Consider the following 23,580-nt stretch of genomic DNA (forward strand, 5'->3'; position numbering starts at 1 on the left):
TAACTGTGCGCTTTGTTATGTCATCCAAAAAACTTAGCTTAATAAACATTATCAGCCATCGACAAAGTGGTCAAAAAGTTTTGAATCAGGCGAGAGAAACATGATTAGTCAATAAGAAAAGTGAAAGAAAAAAAGAAAAATATAATCTATTATTGACAAAGCATGTTTCTGCCGTCCAGTCTTCATATTATAATATTTTACTGAGTAACATCTCGCTACGTGAGTAACACCATGCTACGAACTGTCCGCGTCCGGGTCTTACTAATCGTGGGTATTCTGCGAAAGGGCACTAAGTCAAAATTTTGCTGTTTTGACTTAATGATGAGGTTATACTGTTGAAAAAATACTCTACAATCTGCAAAAACGCACAAAGTCCTATCTTCACTATCTAAGATATTTTCTGTCAATATAACATAAATCCGTTCAGGGAAAAAGCACCAAGGGACAAGGGACGCCGTACTGGTGGGCCATCAATAACAATATTTCGGATGTATTCAGCGGAGTTTATGGAGCAGTACTGACTTGAGAAAAGGTGAGATTGTTGGTCGGCGACATGATATCCTGGAGATGTCTAGTAAGTGATGTCTACATGTTTCACTCAGGGGCAAACGCGGCAATCATTATTTTCTTTCTTTTCTCTTTTTACTAATTGATTATTATTTTACCTAATGTAATAGGTACTGTACATTAGATTAAATGATTACATAACTTTTTTAATTAAAGAAAAAAAACATTCTACTCAAAGTGACTATAGTAGGTACAATGTGACTTCAATTTGAATTTATTACTGTGGTATTATGTATCAGCGAAAATGCACTAAGTCATGTCAATCCACCATTATTTTGAAAAAAATGTTGTGAAAGTTCAGTTATTATTTATTAAACTATTTGATACAATGTAGTAAATAGATCATCTTACCATTTTTTCAAGTTGGCTTAGTAATGTTTAGTATTTAAAAAAAAGTTATTTCTTTACAAAGTTTGAACTTCAATTATCTCAGAAATAGTAATTTTGACTAAGTGCTTTTTCGCAGAATACCCACGTAATCACCTTCATGCGACGGATGATCGAGATGCGCTGCATTGCGATGTACCAATGCAGTGTCCTTGCACCATCAAGTGCGACAAAGGTGGTAATGATGATATAAATAATATTGTCGAGGTCTGAATCTAAATAAATCTTTATACCTATGTTGCACCCCGGGAATAACGGTGGCACAACTCAAACTTATTTCTACAAGAGAGCAGTTATACACACGCTCGCGCTATTAGTAAATATTAACATTTATTACCAAAACAAAAAACTATTATTTCTTAATATTTTAGTAAAAAATATATAATTGACATTGACATTTTTTATGTGAAGGCCGCATTTTCAAAGAATTATGCTGTTAATTAACGCACAATTGTACGGATGGAAATTATATTGAGGAACATTTCTGCATACATAAATTAAATCAAAAACGTTAATTATGGACTTATCCCATTACTATCACTCAAGTGCCAAGTGAATTAAATGTAGGTATAATCATTACATTGTGCTATAAAACATATAATATATTTATAAATAATCTAATGACACGCATGACAAGATAAAAGGATGTTATGCCAAGATGAACTTATCGTGTATAGCGTTTCCTTGTGATTTTATATACCTTTGAAATGGCGTGACGGTATTAAAAGTATCTTTTGACATGTTGATATTACATTTACTAATCTTAGGCTGATTTTGAATTATAAATTACGGCACAGATCACCCAGACTTAAAACAAAACATATTGTCGGTGATAGTGCAATACCGCGTAACCTGTTTTTTTTAACGTAAATATTTTACTGCTATAAATTCGTTATAGGGACTAAGTCGCTAGTTTTAAATTACTGCTATTTTTACAAAAAAAAAGAAAGCTTTTCTGATACTCAAGCAGTATTTTTGGTTGATTTAATTAGTAAGTAATATATATTTAACAGAACACTTTTTAGGTTCACCTGCCAAAAATGCAATTGATAGTTACGTGGTATTGCAGTTTCACCGACGATATGTGAACTCACCGGGAATCAAACCCAGAACTCCGGTGATAAGATAAGTATCTTGGCCAATGAATTACGGAGGCCGCCGAATAATAAAATTGTAATTTGCCACTATAGGCTACAGATTTAGATCATTGCATCAATCATTAAACCAAGTGAATAAATCAATAGTTGAGTCTTTGTTTCAGTATCCATAGTAATGCTGAGTTTCACGTTATGTCGCTGGCATACTTATACTTTTCCAGAAAAATCAATACTTTTCAGGATGTGTTCAAGGGTCATTTACCCGGCCGCAATGATAATGAAAACTGACCATCAGCTACTGGTTGATGTGCACGTGCATATATATAAGTACTACCCCTTAGTAGCGCGCGCATTATTACTCAGAGTACTGTTGAAATTTATGTAATATGTTGGTGCTTCACACCCACGAAATGATTTTTAGTAAATAGCTACCAAATAAATATATTTTATTTCTAATAACTCAAGTACCGTACCTAATAAGAATGTTCAGTTTCTTAAGTCGTAATTTGTTTTTCTGCGTCTTTAAGATACATACATATATAATCAATATAATAATGATGTTTTGTTCAAATTTGGTTCCAGAATATTTTTTTATTATTTTGCCATTTCAATTCCATAGACAAGAATAATAATAATCGAATACACCCACAAATAATAACAAGTGTCATAAACGTTCATTCGTTCAATCGAAGAAATAGTTGATAATCGATTGATCGACCGATTACCAACTACCGTGGTATAATAGGTCATTATTATGGATTACCTACAGTATAGCGTTATTTGTGTACATAAAATAATACCTTACGGGTGCTTTTCAAAGTGATTTTATGTTGTTTTTAATGTTAATTTTTTATGGACTCGGATCTTTCCAATTTTTTTATTTATTTAAGTCTTTACTGATAGTGGATACTTTTTCTTGACCGATTATCTAGCCTTCTACAAAGTAAATTCATATTACCGATGAGTAAGTTTTAAAGATTTTTCTATAACCGCAAATAACACGATAAATTGAGTTATTAAATTTCTATAACAGCAAAAGCAGCCCATCACTATTAAGAATTTCTTCATCTATGTATTTCGGCATATCTTTTCTCTATGTATTTCAGTTTTATTTTATAGACGCGCAGGCTGTTAAGGCGTTTAAGATATATTTATAATTTATACATTAAGTTTGCGTTAGTCGATATCAGATATTTTTATCATGGAAGATCCTGATCTTGAACAAATAAGAAAGCAACGTCTCGCCCAACTTCAATCTCAATATGGGGTAAGAATTATAATAAACATTCCGGTACAATCTTGAATCTGTCAAAAATGACAAAACACGCTTTATATTGTTTGCATCAGTTAGTAAAAATACGTTTTTCACAAGTAATATCAATTATTTCAAAAACTTTTTCTCTTTTAAAAAAATTCAATATACTTAAATTACCTAATTCTAGTTATATTTATGATTTCTGATACTGTAATTTAGAGGTTATTTATTATTAAGACCTTAGACCTAGATGTCTTTTTAGTTATAGTATAATTATGGATACCAGTTATGAACAAGATTCACGTTGTAAATAATTTAATAACACATATAATATTATGTACTATTTATGAATATAATGCTTTCTTAGGGCCCTGGAGAAGGGGGTCAGAACCCCAAGGCTCAAGAAGATCGTGCTAAAGCAATGGAGGAGGCTAAGCACTCTATACTATCACAAGTCCTAAGTCAAGATGCCAGAGCAAGATGTAAGAATTTAATTGTAATAATAATGAAATGAGTAGCGCCACTTGAAACTGTATTTAAAAATGTTCTCTTTGACATAGAATTTTTATCTATATTTTATCTTCATTCACGGTTCCAATTACGAATGCCAATTTGAAATAATTCATAAATATTTGCTTAATTATTTGTTTCAAATATCACAATTTTGTTAGTACGTTTGTTAAAAATAGTATCAAAACTACAACTCAAATTTTAAAATATCTTAGCATGGTAATTATTAAATAATTCGCTCTACAAAACAGCTATAGGTACACTAGGCTCCGGCCTAGGTACCCATGACAAAAAAAAAACTTGGGCAAAAAAATTACCAAATTTCATGAAACTCATTTTATGTCTAGTTTTTTTTTTAAAGCTCGTTGTTGACATATAGCAAATCTGGCCGCCAGGGGCCCCGGCTTTTAAGAACTGCCATAACAAAAAAGCAAAAATGCAGTATTTGGTATTAGATACTTATTTATATTGATGAAGAATGGAGAATTAGCCAAAAAAACTGAAAAATTTTCCGTTTTTATTTTATATTTTGTGAAAAAAAATTTGCCCAGATTTCTCAGTAAATTAGTTTGCTCATCCATTTTATGTCAAAATACCTATGTAAATATGTATAAGAAATTTTAGTTTTTTTGCTCAGTCACCAAAAGGGCCTCTGACTCCTCAGGGCCCTGGATCTCTTTCCCTGCTTTCAAGGCCACGTGGTATATTTTTAACATCAGTACACATGCATATTTTTAATGTGTAATTTTTTTCTTCTATATTAAGTTATCTAAACTAACAATATTTTTTTTTCACAGTAAACACAATAAAGTTGGGGAAGCCTGAAAAGGGTCAGATGGTAGAATCAATGTTAGTTCGGATGGCTCAAAGTGGACAAGTTCGGGGACAAATCAGCGAACAAGAGTTTATAGGAATATTAGAATCTGTCAACCAACAGATGCCGAAAAGCACGTCTACTGTTAAATTTGATAGGAGAAGAGCTGCTCTTGATTCTGATGAAGACTCTTCCTAACATTTAACATGCGATAATACTTCAAATAAATTACCTTATATTAATTCACGAACTGATTTTTTTTGTTGCTTAGTTATTACATTACTAATCATAAAGCTTGCATATAATTTGTTTTTTTATTTTGAATTCCTTAATATCATCAATTTATATTAGATTTAAGCTATTGATATTAAATAAACTAATTATATTTTTAACGCTTTTATTGTTGTTTTCTTTTTCCCTTGATCATAAATAAAAATAGAGATGTTATTATTAATTGGATTATTTAAATATATTTGCTACTGTTTATTTACATGCAATTCTCTATTGATTTTCAATGGTATTTTTCAATTACTTCGGTCTATTTTTGTCACACGTACATAATACCACTCCAAAGTGTGAGATCTACAAGAATCAGTTATTACCTAAATTTTTTGAATGACAGATGACCTTAGATACTACGCTACTTGTATATTGATGGCCAAGCCCAAAAATGTCTTAAGTACGAGATTACTAATTTAGATGTTCTGTTCGATGTGCAGCCAGTGTTGCAAACACATTTGTTTTAAAACATGCATATCGTACACTATGATAACAGTAAGCGAAATATCACTTGAAAACATCTGCGCACCACTAAGTATTGTCTTGGGTGATAGGTAAAATGTACTAAACTCATACCTAATATCGCACGTGACACGTGTGCGCTAGGCCATCAATGTAATATATTATGTTGTCGTGAATCCAATTAATTTTTTGAATCTGAAAATCTCTTAAATTTGTACTCCCTCGTAGTTTTATTATGTGAATGTTACAAAATATATTTTTTTAAAACTAACAAATAAAATTAATTGTAAAAGTAAATAATTAAAGAGAACAAGCTAAAATGTTTTTTTAGGATTGGAGGGCAATATTTTTTAAAGTAAAATAAAAAGCCATATTATTAACATTTTTTTAATCATACACAATATACTTAATACAAAATGACTAGCTTTACGTGATGTATTTTACCCACTCCAAATAAATATGTATTCTCACTACAAACCCAAAACTGCATAAGGCATTGTGATATTTCAATAGTGATAAAAATATCTTGAAAGATTTTTCCAATTTGATATTTCCAATCCATGTAGAATGAGTATCTTTAAAAAGCAATAGTAGCATAATCAACTTTTCTCTTTTATTAAAATTGTGAAATAACATGATGGATTCATAGTGAGGATATATTTTTTTAAAACCACATATTATTAGTGTATATTATAGTATAATAAAACATATAAAGTCAATACAAAGTTTAAAAAAATAACACAACATAGTTGCATAGCAATAATGATTGATATTTAAAATTTGGTTTTGGCACTTCTATATTTTTTGGCCCATATTTAGGCGGAATGAAGGATACAATTGTGTGAGTGTTTTCCACTCAATAGCTACTCTCAGGTGAAAAAAATCCTGAAAAGGTAAATGCGTGGAGACCACCTCATGGTGTTCTGGTTAGTGCATTTGATTGGCATTACTGAGGTCCTAGGTGTGATTCTCGAAGAAGGTCAATGTGAAATATTAATTTAAGAGATGGAATTTATCTGTAATATTTCATAGTCACTCTCGACTGGTGCCCGAAGCATAAGACTGATCATCTTACCTTTATGTATATTACAAATGGTCGCCAATACACAGCGATTGAAGTACCAATGCAGTGTTCCTTGCGTGCCAGAGATGTAGATAAGAGAATGATGATGTTTTCTCTAAAGCAATTGCATAGATAAAAGCATGAAATTCAAGAATTAAATATGGTTTAGTTTTACAGAAAAAAAACTAATTATGAACACTTGAATAAACTATTGTTAATTTAGTTCTTATTTTGATATTTAATGTACTTTTAAAAAAACAGTATCTCAGAACCTAGAAATTTTCATGCAATAAATCTTTACATGAATCATGAAGACAGTTTTTAACATTTCTTTTAAGCAAACAATGCCGTGGTTTAATATAAAAACTAAAGCTAAATAATGTGCAAATTGAAATTACACATCTGTAATTCTAAGTAAACCTCGTATGCATTTACCAACATAAATATATTTTAAATATCAGTTTAATATAAAATTAAAGAAATTACAATGCATTTATAAATAATATTGTTCTAAATAAATCAAGAAAATATTAAACAATTAATTGAATATACTCTTATATGGCACAAGAATCTATGAAAGTACTAAGTTAATAACAATAACTTATATGTAATCATACTTATATATTTTAAGTACAAATCAAGTAAATACATTATTATTTGCTAGTAATAGCAAAGAAAAGGCTAAATATTATAAATGTAGAAAATACCTGGACTAGAACAATACAATATTATAAATATAATTCTATACAAACTCATTATTTTCATGGTTTATGTATTCCTATGGAATACGATTTCACAAAAACTTAACCTAATAATCTTGAAGGAATGACAAATATGTATTTAAAATGCATCTGGGGGTAAATTTTTGGAATGAATCATCAAATAAGATGCTTCTCGGTGATAATTTACATCTAACTATAGTGATTAAAAACACCTATAAAATAGTATTTTACTTAATGCGGAGACTGAGTAAGCATTGTAAATTATTGATCATGTTGAGCTCATATTGAATAGATTCTGTCACTGTCCAGTTTCTTCTCACGAAAAGATCCAACAAGTAACATCACAAAGCCCACTTTAATCGGTAATCTAAAAAAATAACATGTTTTGTTATCAGGTGTATGATATTATAGATACATAAGTATAAATTGTAAATTGTTGCACAAAAAGTAATAAATTTAGGTTAGCGTATTAATTAAAAGGTTTGTTAGCGAAAATTCTGAGGCTTGGATCTTAAAAGACCAATGTCGGATTTCATATTTGCCTTGTCAACATTTTGTAGAGAGAAGACACAGAATTATTGGTACAAGCTCATTGTAATTTATTATTGAGTATTTATTTAGCATACAGCAGGATTTTTTTAGAAATGAGATAAAAAATCTAAGCAAAAATTTGGAGGTCCAGATCCAAGCCAGTCAAATATTCAGTTGATTCAGGAATCGCAGTCAAGACCGATGGATCACCATGGTAACTTCTTGTTGGGCAATCGTCAACGATATGCTTGATGGTTTTCCTTTCGGCACCACAGTCACAAATATAGTTTATAATACAAATAAAAGTGAATTCCAAATTTGTGAATTTAAGTATCGCTTGTCTTTTATTTCTATATTAATGGAAATTATGAACATACACATACGTATTTTGTACTTTAAGTGGCCAGTCGAAGGACATGCTTAAATATGTATTTTTACCATTTTTCAGAAATGCAAATAAATATTGTCACCTCGGTTTGTTCAATACGCCATTGTAGTGATATTACAGGAATGTTTTCAAGGAAATTAGCTTAGTATTTGTATGAGGCTAGTGCTGACTGTTTTTAACATATCAAAACACAAACATGGTTCAACTGTTGCTGATGATGAAAATAATGATGATGATAAAATTATTTTACCTGGTTGTAGTGTAGACAACTTTGTAATTTGGAAATAAAATGGCTTTTTTATCCACATTTTTTATTCATTCTTCTTGTAATCTAAAAAAAAAAAGTATAATAAATAAAATTATTATGAATTAATATTCAATATTTAAGTATTTGTGAAGAATTTATTTAGAAGGGGTAAAATATATGATCTTAAAAAAAGCTGATATGATCACAGATCTTGGCATTACTTTCGATACTAAACTAAAATTCAATAAGTAGGTATTTAAGCAAACATCCAATATCTGCATATTTCAGTTTCAGTGCTGCAGAGCAGAGTTTATTTAATAATTTAAAATACATATAACAATTTTTTACCCACTAAGTCTAAAGACTTTTCGGTGGGACACATTTATTTTATGACGGTTTATTTTACATTATTTTATTTTTATTACACAAATTTATTTATTAACGGGCACTATAAAGTATTTAGAAGATATTTCTTCAGTTCTTTTTTTTCATTTGAAGATCTCTCATGTTAATGATGGTTTGTGGGAGATCATTGAACAACTTTGGAATAACGCAATTTAATGTTCGCTCTCCAAAGTAATTTGTAATTCGGGGAACGATCAGAGAGCCCTTAGTTTTTAATCTAGTGTTGTGAGTGTGGGAAACTCTTTTTTTATATTCCGGATTAACAAAGTGATCTACAATCAATTTTTAGTCACAAAGTTGTTTTACCGGCAGGACATAACAGAATTTAAAATTACACCTTTCTATTTTGTTTCTTTAATTTAAACGAACATAATAAAGCATTAATAAAATAATAAATCAATAAACTACTCCCAGCCCAGAAAAGGATTTCACTTTTTACAAATATCTGACTTAGTTAAATAGAATGGTCTTCTAACTATAATATTAACACAATTAAATGAATTTAATCAAAGACTTTTACCAAATATATGATACATTCATTACTCACTGCTGCATGATTATGACATGGTATGCAATTGATTTGTAACTTAAATTGGAATCTGTGGTCTAAAAGGTCATAATAAAAATAATTAAGATAAACATGACACTAGCAAAGGGATAAAATGATGTAGTCATTTTATAAAAGAACATACCTTCTGCATCTTCTTCTTCTGCATCCATAATGTCTGTACAACAAATGGAATAGAATATCAGAGAGAGGAAACCAAGGGGCAGTCCAAATATAAGTGTAGTCAGAACAGGGTTTCCAGTCCACATATACTCGAGGGAAGTTCGAGCTTGGAAATACATGCGGTATAGCCGTACCAAAAACGTATCCCCACCATACACCTGAAAAATAATCACCAATGAAGGTCTACTTCTCAATTAAAATGTACAACCTACTTCCATTATCTGTCCGGAGTTGACAGCCGACAGAGATGCCTGGGGGCTTTTTGTGGACACCATATGCTCCAACTAGGAAGCGGACATGGTACGATGATGACTTCTATTATCCGCAAGGACAATACTCATAATATAAAATAGCTATCAAAAAGTAGATAATGGAGACGGGTTGTAGGTAAAAGAGTAATGTAAATAATTGTATTTTTAAGTGTAAAATGTTTCTCTCAGCACAGAACATCCCAGGAAGGGAACATTATTCTTAATTAACCCATTCCATGAATATAAACACATTGTGTGTTCACATTTGTTTTTTTATTTTTGTTAAAAAAATATTTCCCGCAATAAGAGTATTAATAACATTATAATTACCGGAGCTGTTTGATTGAATATTTGTTCCAAGAAAATATGCACAGCCTCTGGTGTTAGCTGATTGGGGTCATCTTCAGGAATATGGTGATGTTTTGTTGTGGAGTTAATAACAATCAAATGTGGCACGGATACAACTGACATCACAATAGAGTTAGCCAACTCAGGAGAACCGATCCACCCAAACTGGAAGTTCTTGTGAAGAGTATCTCGTTTTTGCCTAAAATAATAAATGATTTGTAATTTCATGGTTTGAGATATATTTTTTTATGAAAAAAAACTATGGCGATAATCGAGAACAATTTTGTACCTGCTTTGAACATCTCATTTTATTCAAATAATTCTCAAACAAATTCGACAAACAATTAAGCAGTACATTTTTAATATAAAATATTTGTTTATTGCTGCATTGTCTGTCTCTGTTATTAAATATCCCACATTATGTTATATCGTTTTTAAATTTTTAATGTATCATAAATATTAATAAAGTCAAAATTGACTTCGGTGTTAGCTAATCAATTTTCTTCTTCTTAGTTTTTTTAGCCCTTTTCAACTCCTAACTGGGGGGTGTTCTAGCCAATGCCGAGTTCCAGATTTTTATTTATTTAAATATTTACACGTAGTTAGTACTATATACAAATTAGTGTGTTAGTATTTAATATTACATACATAATATTACAATAATTTGCAAGCGGAACTAAGAATCACCTGATCTTTTTGAATTGGTATAATTTTATATTAGACACAGTTAACAAGGTAATAAAAATAAGTAAATGTATGTTTGCATATTTTTTATAGTAAACTATTTGGCAAATACAATCATAAACATGCCTGTTAAAATTCTTTGGCTATGCAGGGAGAGTAATGTAATAAAGTACTGTGATCTCTAAATATTTAAATGATTGGGATACAAGTTTGTAAATAACAATTTACCTTATGACGGACTCAATCATATTACGAAACTCGGTTTCTTCGGGAGATACTTCATTCAGTTTATTTTCTTCAACAACTGCTAAAACGAGGAATTTTTCCAGAGCCAGTAATTCATTTATATTAGTTCTGGACACCTTGGGGAATGTACCAAATCTCTCAGCTTCTAACCACTTGTGAAATGACGTATTGAGAAGTTCTTTGTCTTCCAAGATTCTATGGTCCTCTATACAAAAGAGTGAAATAATTAAGCATTTTGTCAAGATTCTGAAATACACATTTTTTTTATTGACTGTAATTCGAAATTGTGGCAACCTTAATCTTCTAAAACACATAATTCTAAGAAAAAACTGTTTTAATTTTTTTACTGCCAAATCTCAAATTTTTAAGAGGTAGGTAAGTACCAAGTACTTAAATTATTTTAATGACAACATTTATTTATTAATTATTCTATATACAAAATTAAGGACACAATGAATTATTTTCATTTCCTGACTTGCTAGATAAATCCGCGTTAACTCAGTACTATACACAAAATTATTAAGTTATCCACATATATACATTTATAGTGACATACACACATAAAATAAAATAAAAAAACATCAAATTAACAAATATGTAATTTTAAATTAAAACACAACTGAGCAATTTAATAATACAATGGTTTGGCAGTTTTTAGATCTTTAACTATATATTTTAGTTTTAAATAGTTTAATAATTTTACAATTAAAAAATGTAATTTTAATTTCTTGGTATTCTGATACACTTAAAATATATACATGGCAAATTAAATGTTAGCTCTGTAAAACACCAACACTGCTGATGACACTGACCATACTCGATGCATATGCAATTCAAAATACTTTACCTGGGAAATAATAAGGAGTGCTATCCTTGTAAACAAACACAACAGGAACATTATCCAATGGAACATGTTTACTGGCCACATCTTCTGAAGTTGCGTAGAATGAGTTTAGGGGTTGGTACTTCTCAGCAATGTAAAAGAACATGTCCTGGAAATAAGTAAAGGTTGATTGTGAATTTATATTATAAATATTTTATAAGTAAGGTAGATTTAGAGCTGGTGGACCTATAACATTGTTTTCTAAGTCAGTAAGTAATTATGTAGGTAACATGTTTAGTAAGATGATAACTCTAAATTTCACACAAATATTTCAACTGTCCTATGTAAAATTTGAGCCGATTATAATTGTTATTGTACAAAAGGATGATGTTTCATGACCATAGAGAAGATTACTAAAGGCCATACCAAAAACTGAGATCCAGAAATGTTTCAAGGATTGGAAAAAATGTATTATATCCAAAGGTGATAACTTTGAAGGAGAAAATATTAATATTGTGGAATAAATATATATATTTTTTTTAATACAACTTCAGTATATTTTTTATCAAACTGTGTATGTTCATGATGGAATGTAAATGTAACAACATTAATGTATCCATGCAATGGCTTTATTTCTTATGTTTATTTGTATATTTACCCATAAAGGTCCCGATTGCTGTCCAACATAAGTGAAGAAAATAGGAGTCCTTTCTTTAACATAATCAACGGTGTCCGAGTTACTCAGGATATCTACGGGGGGGCCTGACATACGCAGGGCGTAGTTCACTAATTCATCTTTAGTCTGTTCCCCTATGAATTCGTGCTTTAATGATCCCTTCAAACTAAAAGTAATAATACCTAACGTTAAAATCATAATGTAAAAAATGACAAATATCAAAAGTCTAGTTTTTCAATGAAATGCAGTTGTATTAAATAAAGACCATTTCGATCACTGATGTATAATAAATAGACCCGTTACATATAAGATATAGCAAATACTCTATTGCGCTCAACAATTAAAAAAAAATAAATAGGAAATCACGATACACATGAAATAATTTATTTAAGAGAGAGATATACACATTGATCTACACATGTTTTGGAAAGTAATAAACCAAGAAACAGGCGAAGTTAAAGCACGCGAAGTTGAATATAACATGAAAACAGATAATGGGATAATTAGTTCTGAAACACAAGTGGCCGGTGAATTCCAAACGTTTTTTACTAATATTCCATTGAAAACTATGGAAAATCTTAATTCCTCGCATATTCTTGCTGAAACTTTCCTTAAAGAAAACGTTAACATGTGTTCTTCCATATTTAAATTAAAGCATATTGTCCCACAGACGGTTATAAAAGTTTATATATGCTTAAAATCCAAAAATACTGAAGATTTGTGGGGCATGTCAGTTAAATTGTTAGGTTCCGTGATTGGTATATTAGCCCCATACTTAGCTTTAGTTTTTAATAATTGTGTTGACTAAGGTGTCTTTCCTAATTTTATGAAACATAGTAAAGTAGTACCCCTTTTTAAATCGGGGGATAAAAAAGACCCCAGTAATTTTAGACCAGTTTCGGTATTACCCACACTCAGCAAGGTTTTTGAGAAAATTTTGTTTAATCAATTGCTGGCTTATTTCAATATAAACACTCTACTTCATCAACAACAGTTTGGTTTTACCAAAGGTCGCTCTACTACTGATGCCGCGGTTATGCTAATGCAGCACATTTTTAGTGCCTGGGAAGAATCTCAGAATGCTATTGGCATCTTCTGTGACCTATCTAAAACCTTTGATTGTGTTGACCACAAAACACTGTTGATAAAATTAAGACATTACGGAATTGGTGATGGAGCTCTTAATTTGATAAACTCTTATCAAGAGGATAGAATTCAAAAAGTTGAGGTAAATAAAGGTTACATCCTCGAGATCAAGAGTGGAAATGGGCGTTCCTCAAGGTTCTATATTGGGACCATTTCTTTTTTTTAGTTTATATCAATGATCTACCATTCATGGTAAAGAATTTATCAAACATAGTTCTATTTGCAGATGATACGTCTCTAATATTTAAAATAAATAGAATAGCTAATGATTTTATAGAAGTAAATGACACTCTTTTGAGAATTCTAAAATGGTTTAATGCAAATAATTTAGTATAAATGTAAAAGAAACTAAATGTATTAAATTTGCTTTACCTAATGTAAGAAATGTTGACATACATATAATTCTAGCTAACAACAGGCTAGCTAACAACAGATTCTACCCTACAGTGGGCCCCTCATATAAAAGCTTTAGCGGCAAGACTTGGCGCAGCAGAATATGCCGTCAGGAAGATCCGACTAATAACGGATGATTATGTCTTATGGCATTTTAGTGTGGGGTCGGGCTGCCGATATTTCCGCAGTTTTGCGAAAGATGGCAGTGAGAGGTATTTACAACTTAAATTTTTGCAATTCTTTAAGAAATATTTTTAAAGAAATAAAAATTATGACTGTTTATAGTCAGTATATTTATGATAATATTATGTATGTGCGTAAAAATATATCTCTCTTTCAAAAAAATAGCGACAATCATAATCATAATACTAGAAATAAGGGCAAATTAGTAATCCCAAAATTGAAGCTAAGTAAGGTAAGCACATCGTTTGTGGGGCACTGCGTATGCTTCTACAATAGAATACCCGACAGTGTTCTAATTATGACGGACAATAAGTTAAAAATTTTCATAAAAAGCGTACTTCAAAAAAGGCCTATTATGGACTTAATGAGTACATGGAAGATAGCAGTATAAGGAACTAATAGTATTATTTTATTTGTATTATTTTATTTGTATTAGTTTATTTGATTATTTTTATTTATTGAAAACTGACTATCTCTTTGCTTTGTTTTCTTTATTTATTTATTTATATATTGACTTCCAATAAGCGTAAAAATTATACCTATATTGTAGAAAAATAAAAACTAAAAACATAGACCCTATAGAGTAAAATATTTTTAAAAATTAGTGTCAAAAAATGAACCCATAGTTACCGAGTTTTTTCTATTCAACGAGAATGTATATAAGTACTAGAAAGACTATGTTTACTATCATAAACTAACAACATTAGTTTTTGATGGATCCCAGTCGGACTCTTTCCTTAAATTCAATTAGTTTCTACCCGTTTATTTCTTTATACTGGAAGTTGGGGAATGCTAAAATAATATTTACACACATTTACTATATTTTTAAAAGAGTATTTCTACTAGTGCACTCCTGTTAGAAAATAACGTTTTGCTATCGAGCAGCTAGGTGTAGTTTGACATTATAAATAAATACTTATATTTGTAAATGAATTATTTTAAGCTTTGTTAATCGCTTATAAACAAATACACTCCCAATGAAAAGTTACAGCATTAATTTTACAATGTTTATCCGAGCAATTTTGTCACACTTTCACAACACAAGCAGGCATTGTGGTTTCAATTCTAAACAACCTGTCACACCTGGCTGGCGGTTGAAAAACAACTTAAAACACGCGTTTGGGCATGAGTCAAGTGTCATCATTTTTGAGGGCTTAGCACACGTGTACTAATAGGTCGAAGGGCAAACATATTTATTTAGTTCATATTAATTTTGCAAAATTCATTACCATAGATAGACACTAGATGGGAACTGTCAACATTTTGAAAAATGTACTTAAAAATATAAATAGTAATCCACGTACTCCTTATTCTTATGATTAACCCAAATATTTTAATTATGGGGCCATTTTCAAAGAGTTGTAAATAACTCACAATTAGAAAATGGGAATCAAGTTGGGTAAAGAGCGCTGTGAGTGTAATAAAATGTTTTTTAAAAATGTTTTCAGTGATTATATTTCAAATATCATCACTTTTCAATTTAAATACAGTTGAATGAAGCAGTTGCTTATTAATGTTCCATTTTGTAGATTTTAAATCCATCATTTTTGTATGTGTATTGACTACATAGCACCGGAACACGGGGATTTTTTTAGCACATTAAGGGGAGTGTTCAAAAAACAAATGACAAATCATGAGCTTTGTAAATGGTTAGACTTCTACATACCGTTCTCTAAAAATTTCTTCATCTCGTTAGGGAATCGCTTATCTAGGTAAAAATCTTGAGAAGCTCGAAATCCAGCACTAGTTCCAAAAAGTTTTAGAGATTCTTAAAAAAAAAATTGGGATATTTCATACTTACAACATGATTGTGGGAAAGGCTTTTATTTTATAATGCATTGCGATATTGTTGAACCGGGTACCGTCTAGTTTGGCTACTTTAACACTGGAAGTGTGTAAAGCCTGAGCCACATGAGACCAAACGGGCATCAGGCGGTGGCAATAAGCGCACCACGGAGCGTAAAACATCACTAACCAGTGTCCTTCATTGTGAATTTCAAAAAACCTATCACTCAGTTCAAACACTCTCGAGGCATCATTGCAAGACACATAAGCGACTGAAAACAAGAAAAAAATATTAAGTAAATAGCGTTTGAATTTAATCCGTAGTGAACAGTCTTTTTTTTTATTAAATTAAATTATAATTAAGAAAACTTCATACCAAATGCGATGAGATGAAAAAAATAAAAGACCTTCATCGCATGAATTTTGTTCAAACTAATAAGGAATAATGTCTTAATACGTCTTAAATTATTTAATCCAATAAAAGAGATTACAAATTTTGTACATAAAAACCAAAATTACTTGACATTTTGACAACTCTACTATTTTGACATGATGTGTTTTCCAAGATCTAAGCAGAATCGATCTTTAAATTGTCTATGAAGCGTTGTCCCTAATATGGGGTCTATGGTTTTTTACAATTTTATAGGCTTTTCAGTCAGTTTCATAATAGGGAAATATTACCTTTTCAAGGGTCTATTAAATACTGTCCAGTAAAAAAAATAATTTTTTGCACCTTATTTTTATATTTTTGCTACTACTAATAGTAGCATAAAAAGTATTTTAAAATGTCTAATTTTGAATTCCCCCAAAAACGGTCAACGTTACGATTTATGTTTATTTTTAACTTTAGTCAAAACCTTTCAAATGTTTATGGAACATCATCACGTTGTCGCCGCGTGTTTCTAGTGACATGTTTTTTTTACAATTTCTTTTTTAAAGTTATATGTGAAAACATTTCTCCACAATATTCATATTGATTTTGAAAATACAATTTATTATTCTAAATCCATTTCATATGTTTTTATCGGTGTTCGTAGTATGTGATATTTCCGTACTATAAAAATATAATATAAAATTTAAACGCGCCAATACAATTTTTTTTTTTAGAAACAAAACTTCTTTTCACTTTTTTTTTATTTTCTTTAAAATTGTTTTATCATAAATAATATATTTTACATTTTTAATAAGTTCTGCATATAAATTCACCAAACGTATTAAAAAATATTTCCTTTAGAAACACAATATGGGTCGGGTCACCAAGTGAGTAGGTACTTTTAAAAATACTTCCTTTCCTTAAAGGTAATTTTTAAATTTGAATTGTGTGTTCTGTATGTTCGTTTGTTTTTTCTTATTTTACTTCACAGTGACGGGACCGGACGGGACCCTTTTGTAAGTTTGATATTTGATTATTTTTCGTTTAATTGCATTTATTAAATTATTTATTTTTATTTATTTCAATGGTATAAAATACCTTTACGCCTTTACTATATATTACGTTATAATTGCCTTACGAATTAAAATCATGTCGAAAATAAAGATTTGAAAAGGACTTCTTAATTCCTTTAAAGTATTTGAATAGCATTTTTTGTGTATTTTTTTTTACTTAGCTACATACCTAAATACGTCATGCTTTATTTCATGAGTGAAACAACAATGTTGTATGTACTATTTGTAGATACCTATAATAATATGTCAATAATCATGGTACCTTTAAATAAAATGTTATTTTTTAAATATTATTTCTACTTTACTTTTGTATCCTCGAGTTCACTATATTAATTTTACGAGGAATTCTGTAAATTGTTAAACTTTACTGAGGATTTCATTCACAGTGAAATTTAAGAGTTATTTCAAGCGTTTTTTATAAGTATGCCACATTCTTATTTTCTTCCTTGTTTTTGCTTTCGTGTCATTTCGGATTCAACTTATAAAGTTTAAATTATTTTTAAAGGTTCGTCATCATTTCCCTTTCCGCACCCAGTAGTGCATAGGGCACTAAATTAGTAAACTAAATGCAGCGTATTTCAATAATCTATTACAAGAAGGTAAAGTGATCAATCCTACGCTTTAGTTGCCAGCCCATGAACAATGAAATATTGTCGTTTAAACGAACTTTAAAATCGACATTTCACGTCCGCTGCAAAGGAAGAAATTGAACCTAGAACCTGAAGAATGATAGGATTGACTTTTTCACGATTTTTACCTGATGGTAGCCATCGAATCGAAAACTCTCGTCTTGAGTTTTGGTTCTATTTCACAATCAGAACTGTATTCTTCACCAGCCTGGATAAAAAGATGAAAAAAATGTTTTTAGCAGGTATTATTTGATTATGTAAAATTTCAGTGCGTTCACCTGCCGGAGGAGAACTAAGTGAACTTACAATTTTTTCTTGTGCAAGCACGCACATTTGAATGATTTACATAAAAACTTTTTGTTACGAACACATAAGCAAGGTTTATTCAAGATTTGAATGGGCTGTACTTATGTTGGCAATGAAAATAATACATTAAAAAAAGAACGTCATTGAGACCAGAATTGTTATTCCTAACTGTTTTCTCGTGCCGCAAGAGCTGTTCTGAATAGCACCCCAGGGCCGTATTTACTCACGGTCTTTGAAGATATACGGGTGTTTATACACAAGCATATTGCTTCATTGGAGAGGTAGCAACGTTAAATAAATATATTTATTAACAAATTGCAACAGAGATGGAGAACATCTAGAGTAAGAGATATGGATGTATGGAAGATAAATTTTAACTTCCATGTTGGGAATCGAACCCAAAACTTCTTGCGTGGTTAGAAAACGCGCTGACCACTATACCACGAGGCAGACTTTTTTTCTTAATCCTTTACTACTTTTTATTGGTTACAAGCTGAACCCGGCAATGCTTTGCTATTTATATATTTGAGTACATACTCGTTTATAGATAAAATAAGCACAATCGATTTTTTATATCAATTATTGTATTTACTTCAAATTAGATATGTACGGATAAATTATTATTTTTGTGTTTCGGTTTACATGGTCTGCAGTGTGTAAAAAAAACATTACTAGTGCCATAAGCCACAGAGAAAATACGAGAATACGTTTGTATGAAGAAAAATTAGGAATACTTACAAAAAATGACTTCTTCATGCTTTTATGTACCCATAGAAACAGGTTCGGTGTTCATGCATGCCCAAACGCTCAGTTCTGCCCTACGCGTACATAATAGTTTTTTAACCGCCAGCCGGGTTTCGACGTGAGATTGACATTTGACTTTTGATATATCCACCTTAGACTAGGGCTTATGACCTATCATTGGCTGGTTTAAGTGGCCACTTTACGCACTGTGTAACATTAACTATTTTGCCTATGTTTGAACATCCATATTGCTTCAATTCGTTCATCTGTCGATTTAAGTAAAATTAGTCGATTGTAGTGAAGAACTGAAATCTTTATTGTTGTAAAGAGATTGATCTGATTTAATTATTTCACATACTAGGCAACGCCTAAAAACAAATTTTCATTTCTAGAAGGAAATATGAATGTTTTGGCGTTTACAAGGGCTTATGGCCTGTCATTGGCTGGTTTAAACATAGACAAATGGTGAATCTTACACATATTACTTTCATATTTCATTCTTCAAATTGTTATTCATTTCTGTTTTAATTTGTAAAAAACATTTGGACAAACTCAAAAGTTGTTAAATAAACATATCGTGTTAATATTATATCGTCTGCCTAACTTGTAAAACTCGAAAGTCCCAAACTTATTTTTGTTCAGTTAGAGAAAACAGTTTTTACTTCAATTGCGAGTTGCAGCGATGTTTTTTTTTTCGATTTATTTTTGTAATTATGCCACACTGTACAAATAATTTACGAGCGATTTTTGGAATCAAACAGAAAAAGTAGAAATATCATTTTTGGCCATTTGTGGATTTATTTTATTTATTTATTTATTTATTTTTTATTTTTGCACCACAACAGGCCAGGAGGCCCAATAACAGCGGTGAATTACATCACAGAACACCCAGGCTTGAGAAAAATCACATTAATTTTTTTTTGTGTTCTCACCGGGAATCGAACCCGGAACCTTCCGTCTGTGAGTCAAGCGTCTTGACCACTACACCACGGAGGCCGCGTTTAAGAGTTTTACAAATTAGAATGACTATAGTATATCTATGTGTAAAGTGATCACCGGTCTTAAAGCCTTGAAAAATGCCTAAACTTCAATTTTTCATTTTAAAAAATGGTACCTATTTGTAAAACATTTAAGTTTGTAAGTGAAAATTATTGATGGAAGTTCATTGTAATTTATTGTTGAAATACAAGACGAGTGACACTTTCATCCACAAATTTGGAATATCCAGTAACCAGTTTCATCGCTTTCGCGACATCTTCGGTATCTGGTATCTTTGTTAGGAAATTCAATGTATTTATACAAAACAAAGGTAGGACAAATTTGTGGATACTTTATCACTCGTCTTTTATTTCTATAATAAAGTACCTATTTGTTGTAATATCTAATCTACAGTCTAGCGCAACAAAAAAGTTTAATTCCAAATAGACAAAAAAACGAAGATATCACGCGTGATTAAAAAAGTTTTTGTGTTCCATTTCTCGATTTCTTCGAGTTACTTATTTGATGACGATGCTTTTCAAAAATATAATATACACCTCCACTCGCTTCAGAGTGATTTTGTTAAAATAATGCGAATCGTGGCCCGTCATCTCAAAACAGAAAAGTACCGATTTGTTTTCGCCAACATAACAGAATGCTCAATTACAGTGGTGAACAGCACAGAACATCCAGGCTTGGGAAAAGTCACATTTATTTTTTGTATTCTCAGCGGTAATCGAACCCGGAACCTTCCGTGCGTGAGTCAAGTGTCTTAACCATTACACCACAAAGGCCGCCTTTCATGAGTTTTAAAGGTAGCCGTGTTAAGAAGAATTTTGGGTGTGCGGTAATAAGAGAATGGACGCAGCAACTTATGGTGACAATTGTCATCGAGCGGTCGTGATATGGTTGCCTAAACCATAGATATACTGTAGAGACTGTGGATGCCTTCTGCGCTGGTATTTTGAACACAATTATAGCGCGATATTTTTATTTTTTTATTTATTTCTTAAGTTAGCTTATATTAAAACTAATATAAACTATTATGTACATTTACATCATCTATATATATTTACATTTCCTTACAGTAACTTATACATTTATTTTTAAATTCTTTCAGACACTTTTCATTCTTCATACATTCAGGCATCTCATCATACATTTTTAAACCCTTATACATCAAACAATTTTGCGACTCAGCTCTTTTCAATAATGGTAGTCTTATTTTATCCTTTTGTCTAGTAGCATATTCATGACAATTTTTGTTTAAAGACAACTTTATCCTTAAAATATTTTGGTAATTTATCGTGAAAAAAATTATGTATAAATATATACATATTAAATTTAAGTCTCCTTCTTACAGATAACCATTTTAGTTCATCTCTCATTTTTTTTACATTGCTATATTTATTTTTCTTAAGAACTATTCTCATCGCTTTATTTTGTAAAATTTCTAGTTTATTTAAATTTCCTTCGTTTGCTAAAAATAATATTGTTGAGTAGTAATCTATATGTGGAAGAATGATTGTTTTGTAAATTAGTTCTGCAGTATCTTTATTTAATTTATTTCTCAATCTACTGAGGAAAAATATTTTTTTTGATATTTTTTTATTAACGTGTTCAAAATTTGCATTTAATGTCAATTTTGAATCAAGTATTATCCCCAAATATTTCATATTGCGCATTTTTACGGCTAAATACGCGTTATAGTGCCCTGTAAATGTGTTTGGAATACCAGTAGCTTTAAGGCTGGATAACATTGTTCTTGTATGTTGAGTAAAGTGTTGGGAGCCATCTGGCGCGTATCGCTTATATGGATATTGTATGGATAGAATTAGTAATCCTACAAATCCAATATCCATATAAGCGATATACTGAGTTCAGTCTAGGGGTCTACAGATCCTTAATACATCCCTTGGTACTCCAGTTGAGACACCCCATCATATTACTTTGCATGTTGTATATATGTATGTATGTATGTATGTATGTATGTATGTATGTATGTACCTACCTGGTACAAAATGACCGCCCACCCTACCTAGTTGTCCTAGTCATGTCCATTGTATTACCATGGTAACCGGAACTTCCTTCAATATTGTTTACTTGCAGTCGGCAGCAGACCGCTACTAGTGTAGCCTGAGCAAGCGTGAGTGTAGTCACCGACGCCCCCCCGCACAACTTTTCTTCCATTTAAACTTTACAAATAAAAATACGTATCATTAAAAATATATCTACATTGCTCTACATTATGTACATCGTTTTTAAATATTTTTTTGAATGCACGATATTTCACTAATAATATGATATTGTTTTTTTGTCAAAGTTTCCTATTTGTAATTGAAAATAATTATGGGGCAATGTTTATGTTCTAATAGTGTTGATCCTGAACCTACTGAGGAAAAAGAACAGGTATTTATGTATTATTAATGTATAACATCAAAATGTTTGTATGCAGTTTGTTTTAATATTATTCTCTTTTTACTATAAATTTATTAAAAACAGTCATGCGAAAAATATCATATCAATAGTTTTTAGGAGTATACTTTATTGTTATTATTATAATATCTTTATTATAGTTTATTTTTAAATGGATTCAAATTTCTATTATTTGTTAATAACTTGAGCCATGTTAACCTTTAATTTTTGGGGATTTTTTAAATGTAAAAAAAAAATACAGTTCTATAATATTGTTTTTATGAAATAAAAATGGTTTAGGAATACAAAACTAACTTTTGTATTTTATTTACTGTTATTTGAATATAAAAAATGCATAGTAGATTGGTTACACTTAAACATTGTCCCTTTTACGAGATTTTTACTTTATTTTATATTTACCTACAATTTATATACTTTTATAAAGATTTTTTTAAACAGAATAAGGAAGTTGAATGTTTTCTTTTTATTTGTTAATCGACTATCAAACGAAACCCGTTTTTTTTAAATTTATGTTTTGTGTTATCAGCGCTCTGTTTTTTTTTCAAAGTTTCATTTTTATTTACTTTATTTATTTATAATACAAACAGATATGGATATAATAAAAATAGTAAGCCATCCAATAACATGTATTCACTTAATTATACTAAAATAAAAGAGACGGTGGTTTAAAATATATAAAGATTATATATTAAAATAAAAGAAATATGAATCAAACTTATTAGTTCTCTTCTGTACCTATTATTTGGAATGTTAAATATAGTGTAAAAATGAAATTACTCCGCGTGTGACATCACAAGTTCTCTTCGGTGAGCTCTGATGATTGGTGAATTGGCCTCCCGTAAACAGGAAATCTGGAAATCTATCATAACACTCCATCATTGGTTACTTCGGAAGAATTATTGACGTCGTTCAAAGTAGCTAGTTTTTATTAAAATCATTTTTATATATTTTTTCATAAATGTTTAAGAAATTTTGCCGCTCAATTTAATGCTATATTTTTTACCGCGCGGTGGAAACTCTTTTTTCTATCCGATTTCTCAAAACACAGA

The 23,580-nt window shown here is 30.4% G+C and overlaps 3 protein-coding genes across 4 annotated transcripts in view; 2 read left to right on the forward strand and 1 right to left on the reverse strand.

The window, feature by feature from the left end:
• The first annotated feature begins 3,146 nt into the window (after positions 1 to 3,146).
• Positions 3,147 to 5,028, forward strand: PDCD-5 (programmed cell death 5). The gene is made up of 3 exons (XM_088233469.1): positions 3,147 to 3,318; positions 3,674 to 3,788; positions 4,614 to 5,028. The coding sequence occupies exons 1-3, from the start codon at positions 3,253 to 3,255 to the stop codon at positions 4,826 to 4,828; spliced, it is 396 nt and encodes a 131-aa protein (XP_088089595.1). The 5' UTR covers positions 3,147 to 3,252; the 3' UTR covers positions 4,829 to 5,028.
• Positions 5,029 to 5,747: 719 nt separating this feature from the next.
• Positions 5,748 to 16,572, reverse strand: Tmx3 (Thioredoxin-related transmembrane protein 3). The gene is made up of 9 exons (XM_088233468.1): positions 16,369 to 16,572; positions 16,009 to 16,264; positions 12,468 to 12,651; positions 11,834 to 11,978; positions 10,969 to 11,191; positions 10,039 to 10,255; positions 9,420 to 9,615; positions 8,326 to 8,406; positions 5,748 to 7,523 (listed from the first exon to the last, which is right to left on the reverse strand). The coding sequence occupies exons 1-8, from the start codon at positions 16,403 to 16,405 to the stop codon at positions 8,387 to 8,389; spliced, it is 1,278 nt and encodes a 425-aa protein (XP_088089594.1). The 5' UTR covers positions 16,406 to 16,572; the 3' UTR covers positions 5,748 to 7,523; positions 8,326 to 8,386.
• Positions 16,573 to 17,355: 783 nt separating this feature from the next.
• Positions 17,356 to 23,580, forward strand: part of LOC148277005 (choline transporter-like protein 1) — a 29,837-nt gene continuing 23,612 nt past the window's right edge. The window contains exon 1 of one of the 2 annotated variants that reach the window (XM_088233466.1): positions 17,356 to 17,381. Coding sequence is in view for 1 of the 2 variants with exons in the window: in XM_088233465.1 (XP_088089591.1) it covers positions 22,445 to 22,504 (60 nt within the window). In the remaining variant the exon portion in view is untranslated. Of the gene's footprint in view, positions 17,382 to 22,273; positions 22,505 to 23,580 lie in introns of those variants that run through there. The other variant, XM_088233465.1, reaches the window with a different exon arrangement.

Source organism: Micrasema longulum, unplaced genomic scaffold, assembly GCF_059751315.1.
Source record: "Micrasema longulum isolate JH-2025_06_02 unplaced genomic scaffold, ASM5975131v1 h1tg001108l, whole genome shotgun sequence".
NCBI lineage: Eukaryota > Metazoa > Arthropoda > Insecta > Trichoptera > Brachycentridae > Micrasema > Micrasema longulum.

What these genes read in the sequence shown, in the direction of transcription:
- PDCD-5 (XM_088233469.1), top strand. Translation starts at nt 3,253, where the DNA reads ATGGAAGATCCTGATCTTGAACAAATAAGAAAGCAACGTCTCGCCCAA. An exon ending in AACTTCAATCTCAATATGGG is followed by an intron (nt 3,319 to 3,673) that starts GTAAGAATTATA and finishes ATGCTTTCTTAG; the next exon opens with GGCCCTGGAGAAGGGGGTCA. An exon ending in TCAAGATGCCAGAGCAAGAT is followed by an intron (nt 3,789 to 4,613) that starts GTAAGAATTTAA and finishes TTTTTTTCACAG; the next exon opens with TAAACACAATAAAGTTGGGG.
- Tmx3 (XM_088233468.1), bottom strand. Translation starts at nt 16,405, where the DNA reads ATGAAGGTCTTTTATTTTTTTCATCTCATCGCATTTG. An exon ending in TTTTCATCTCATCGCATTTG is followed by an intron (nt 16,265 to 16,368) that starts GTATGAAGTTTT and finishes TCTTGTTTTCAG; the next exon opens with TCGCTTATGTGTCTTGCAAT. An exon ending in AGCAATCGGGACCTTTATGG is followed by an intron (nt 11,979 to 12,467) that starts GTAAATATACAA and finishes ACTTATTTCCAG; the next exon opens with GACATGTTCTTTTACATTGC.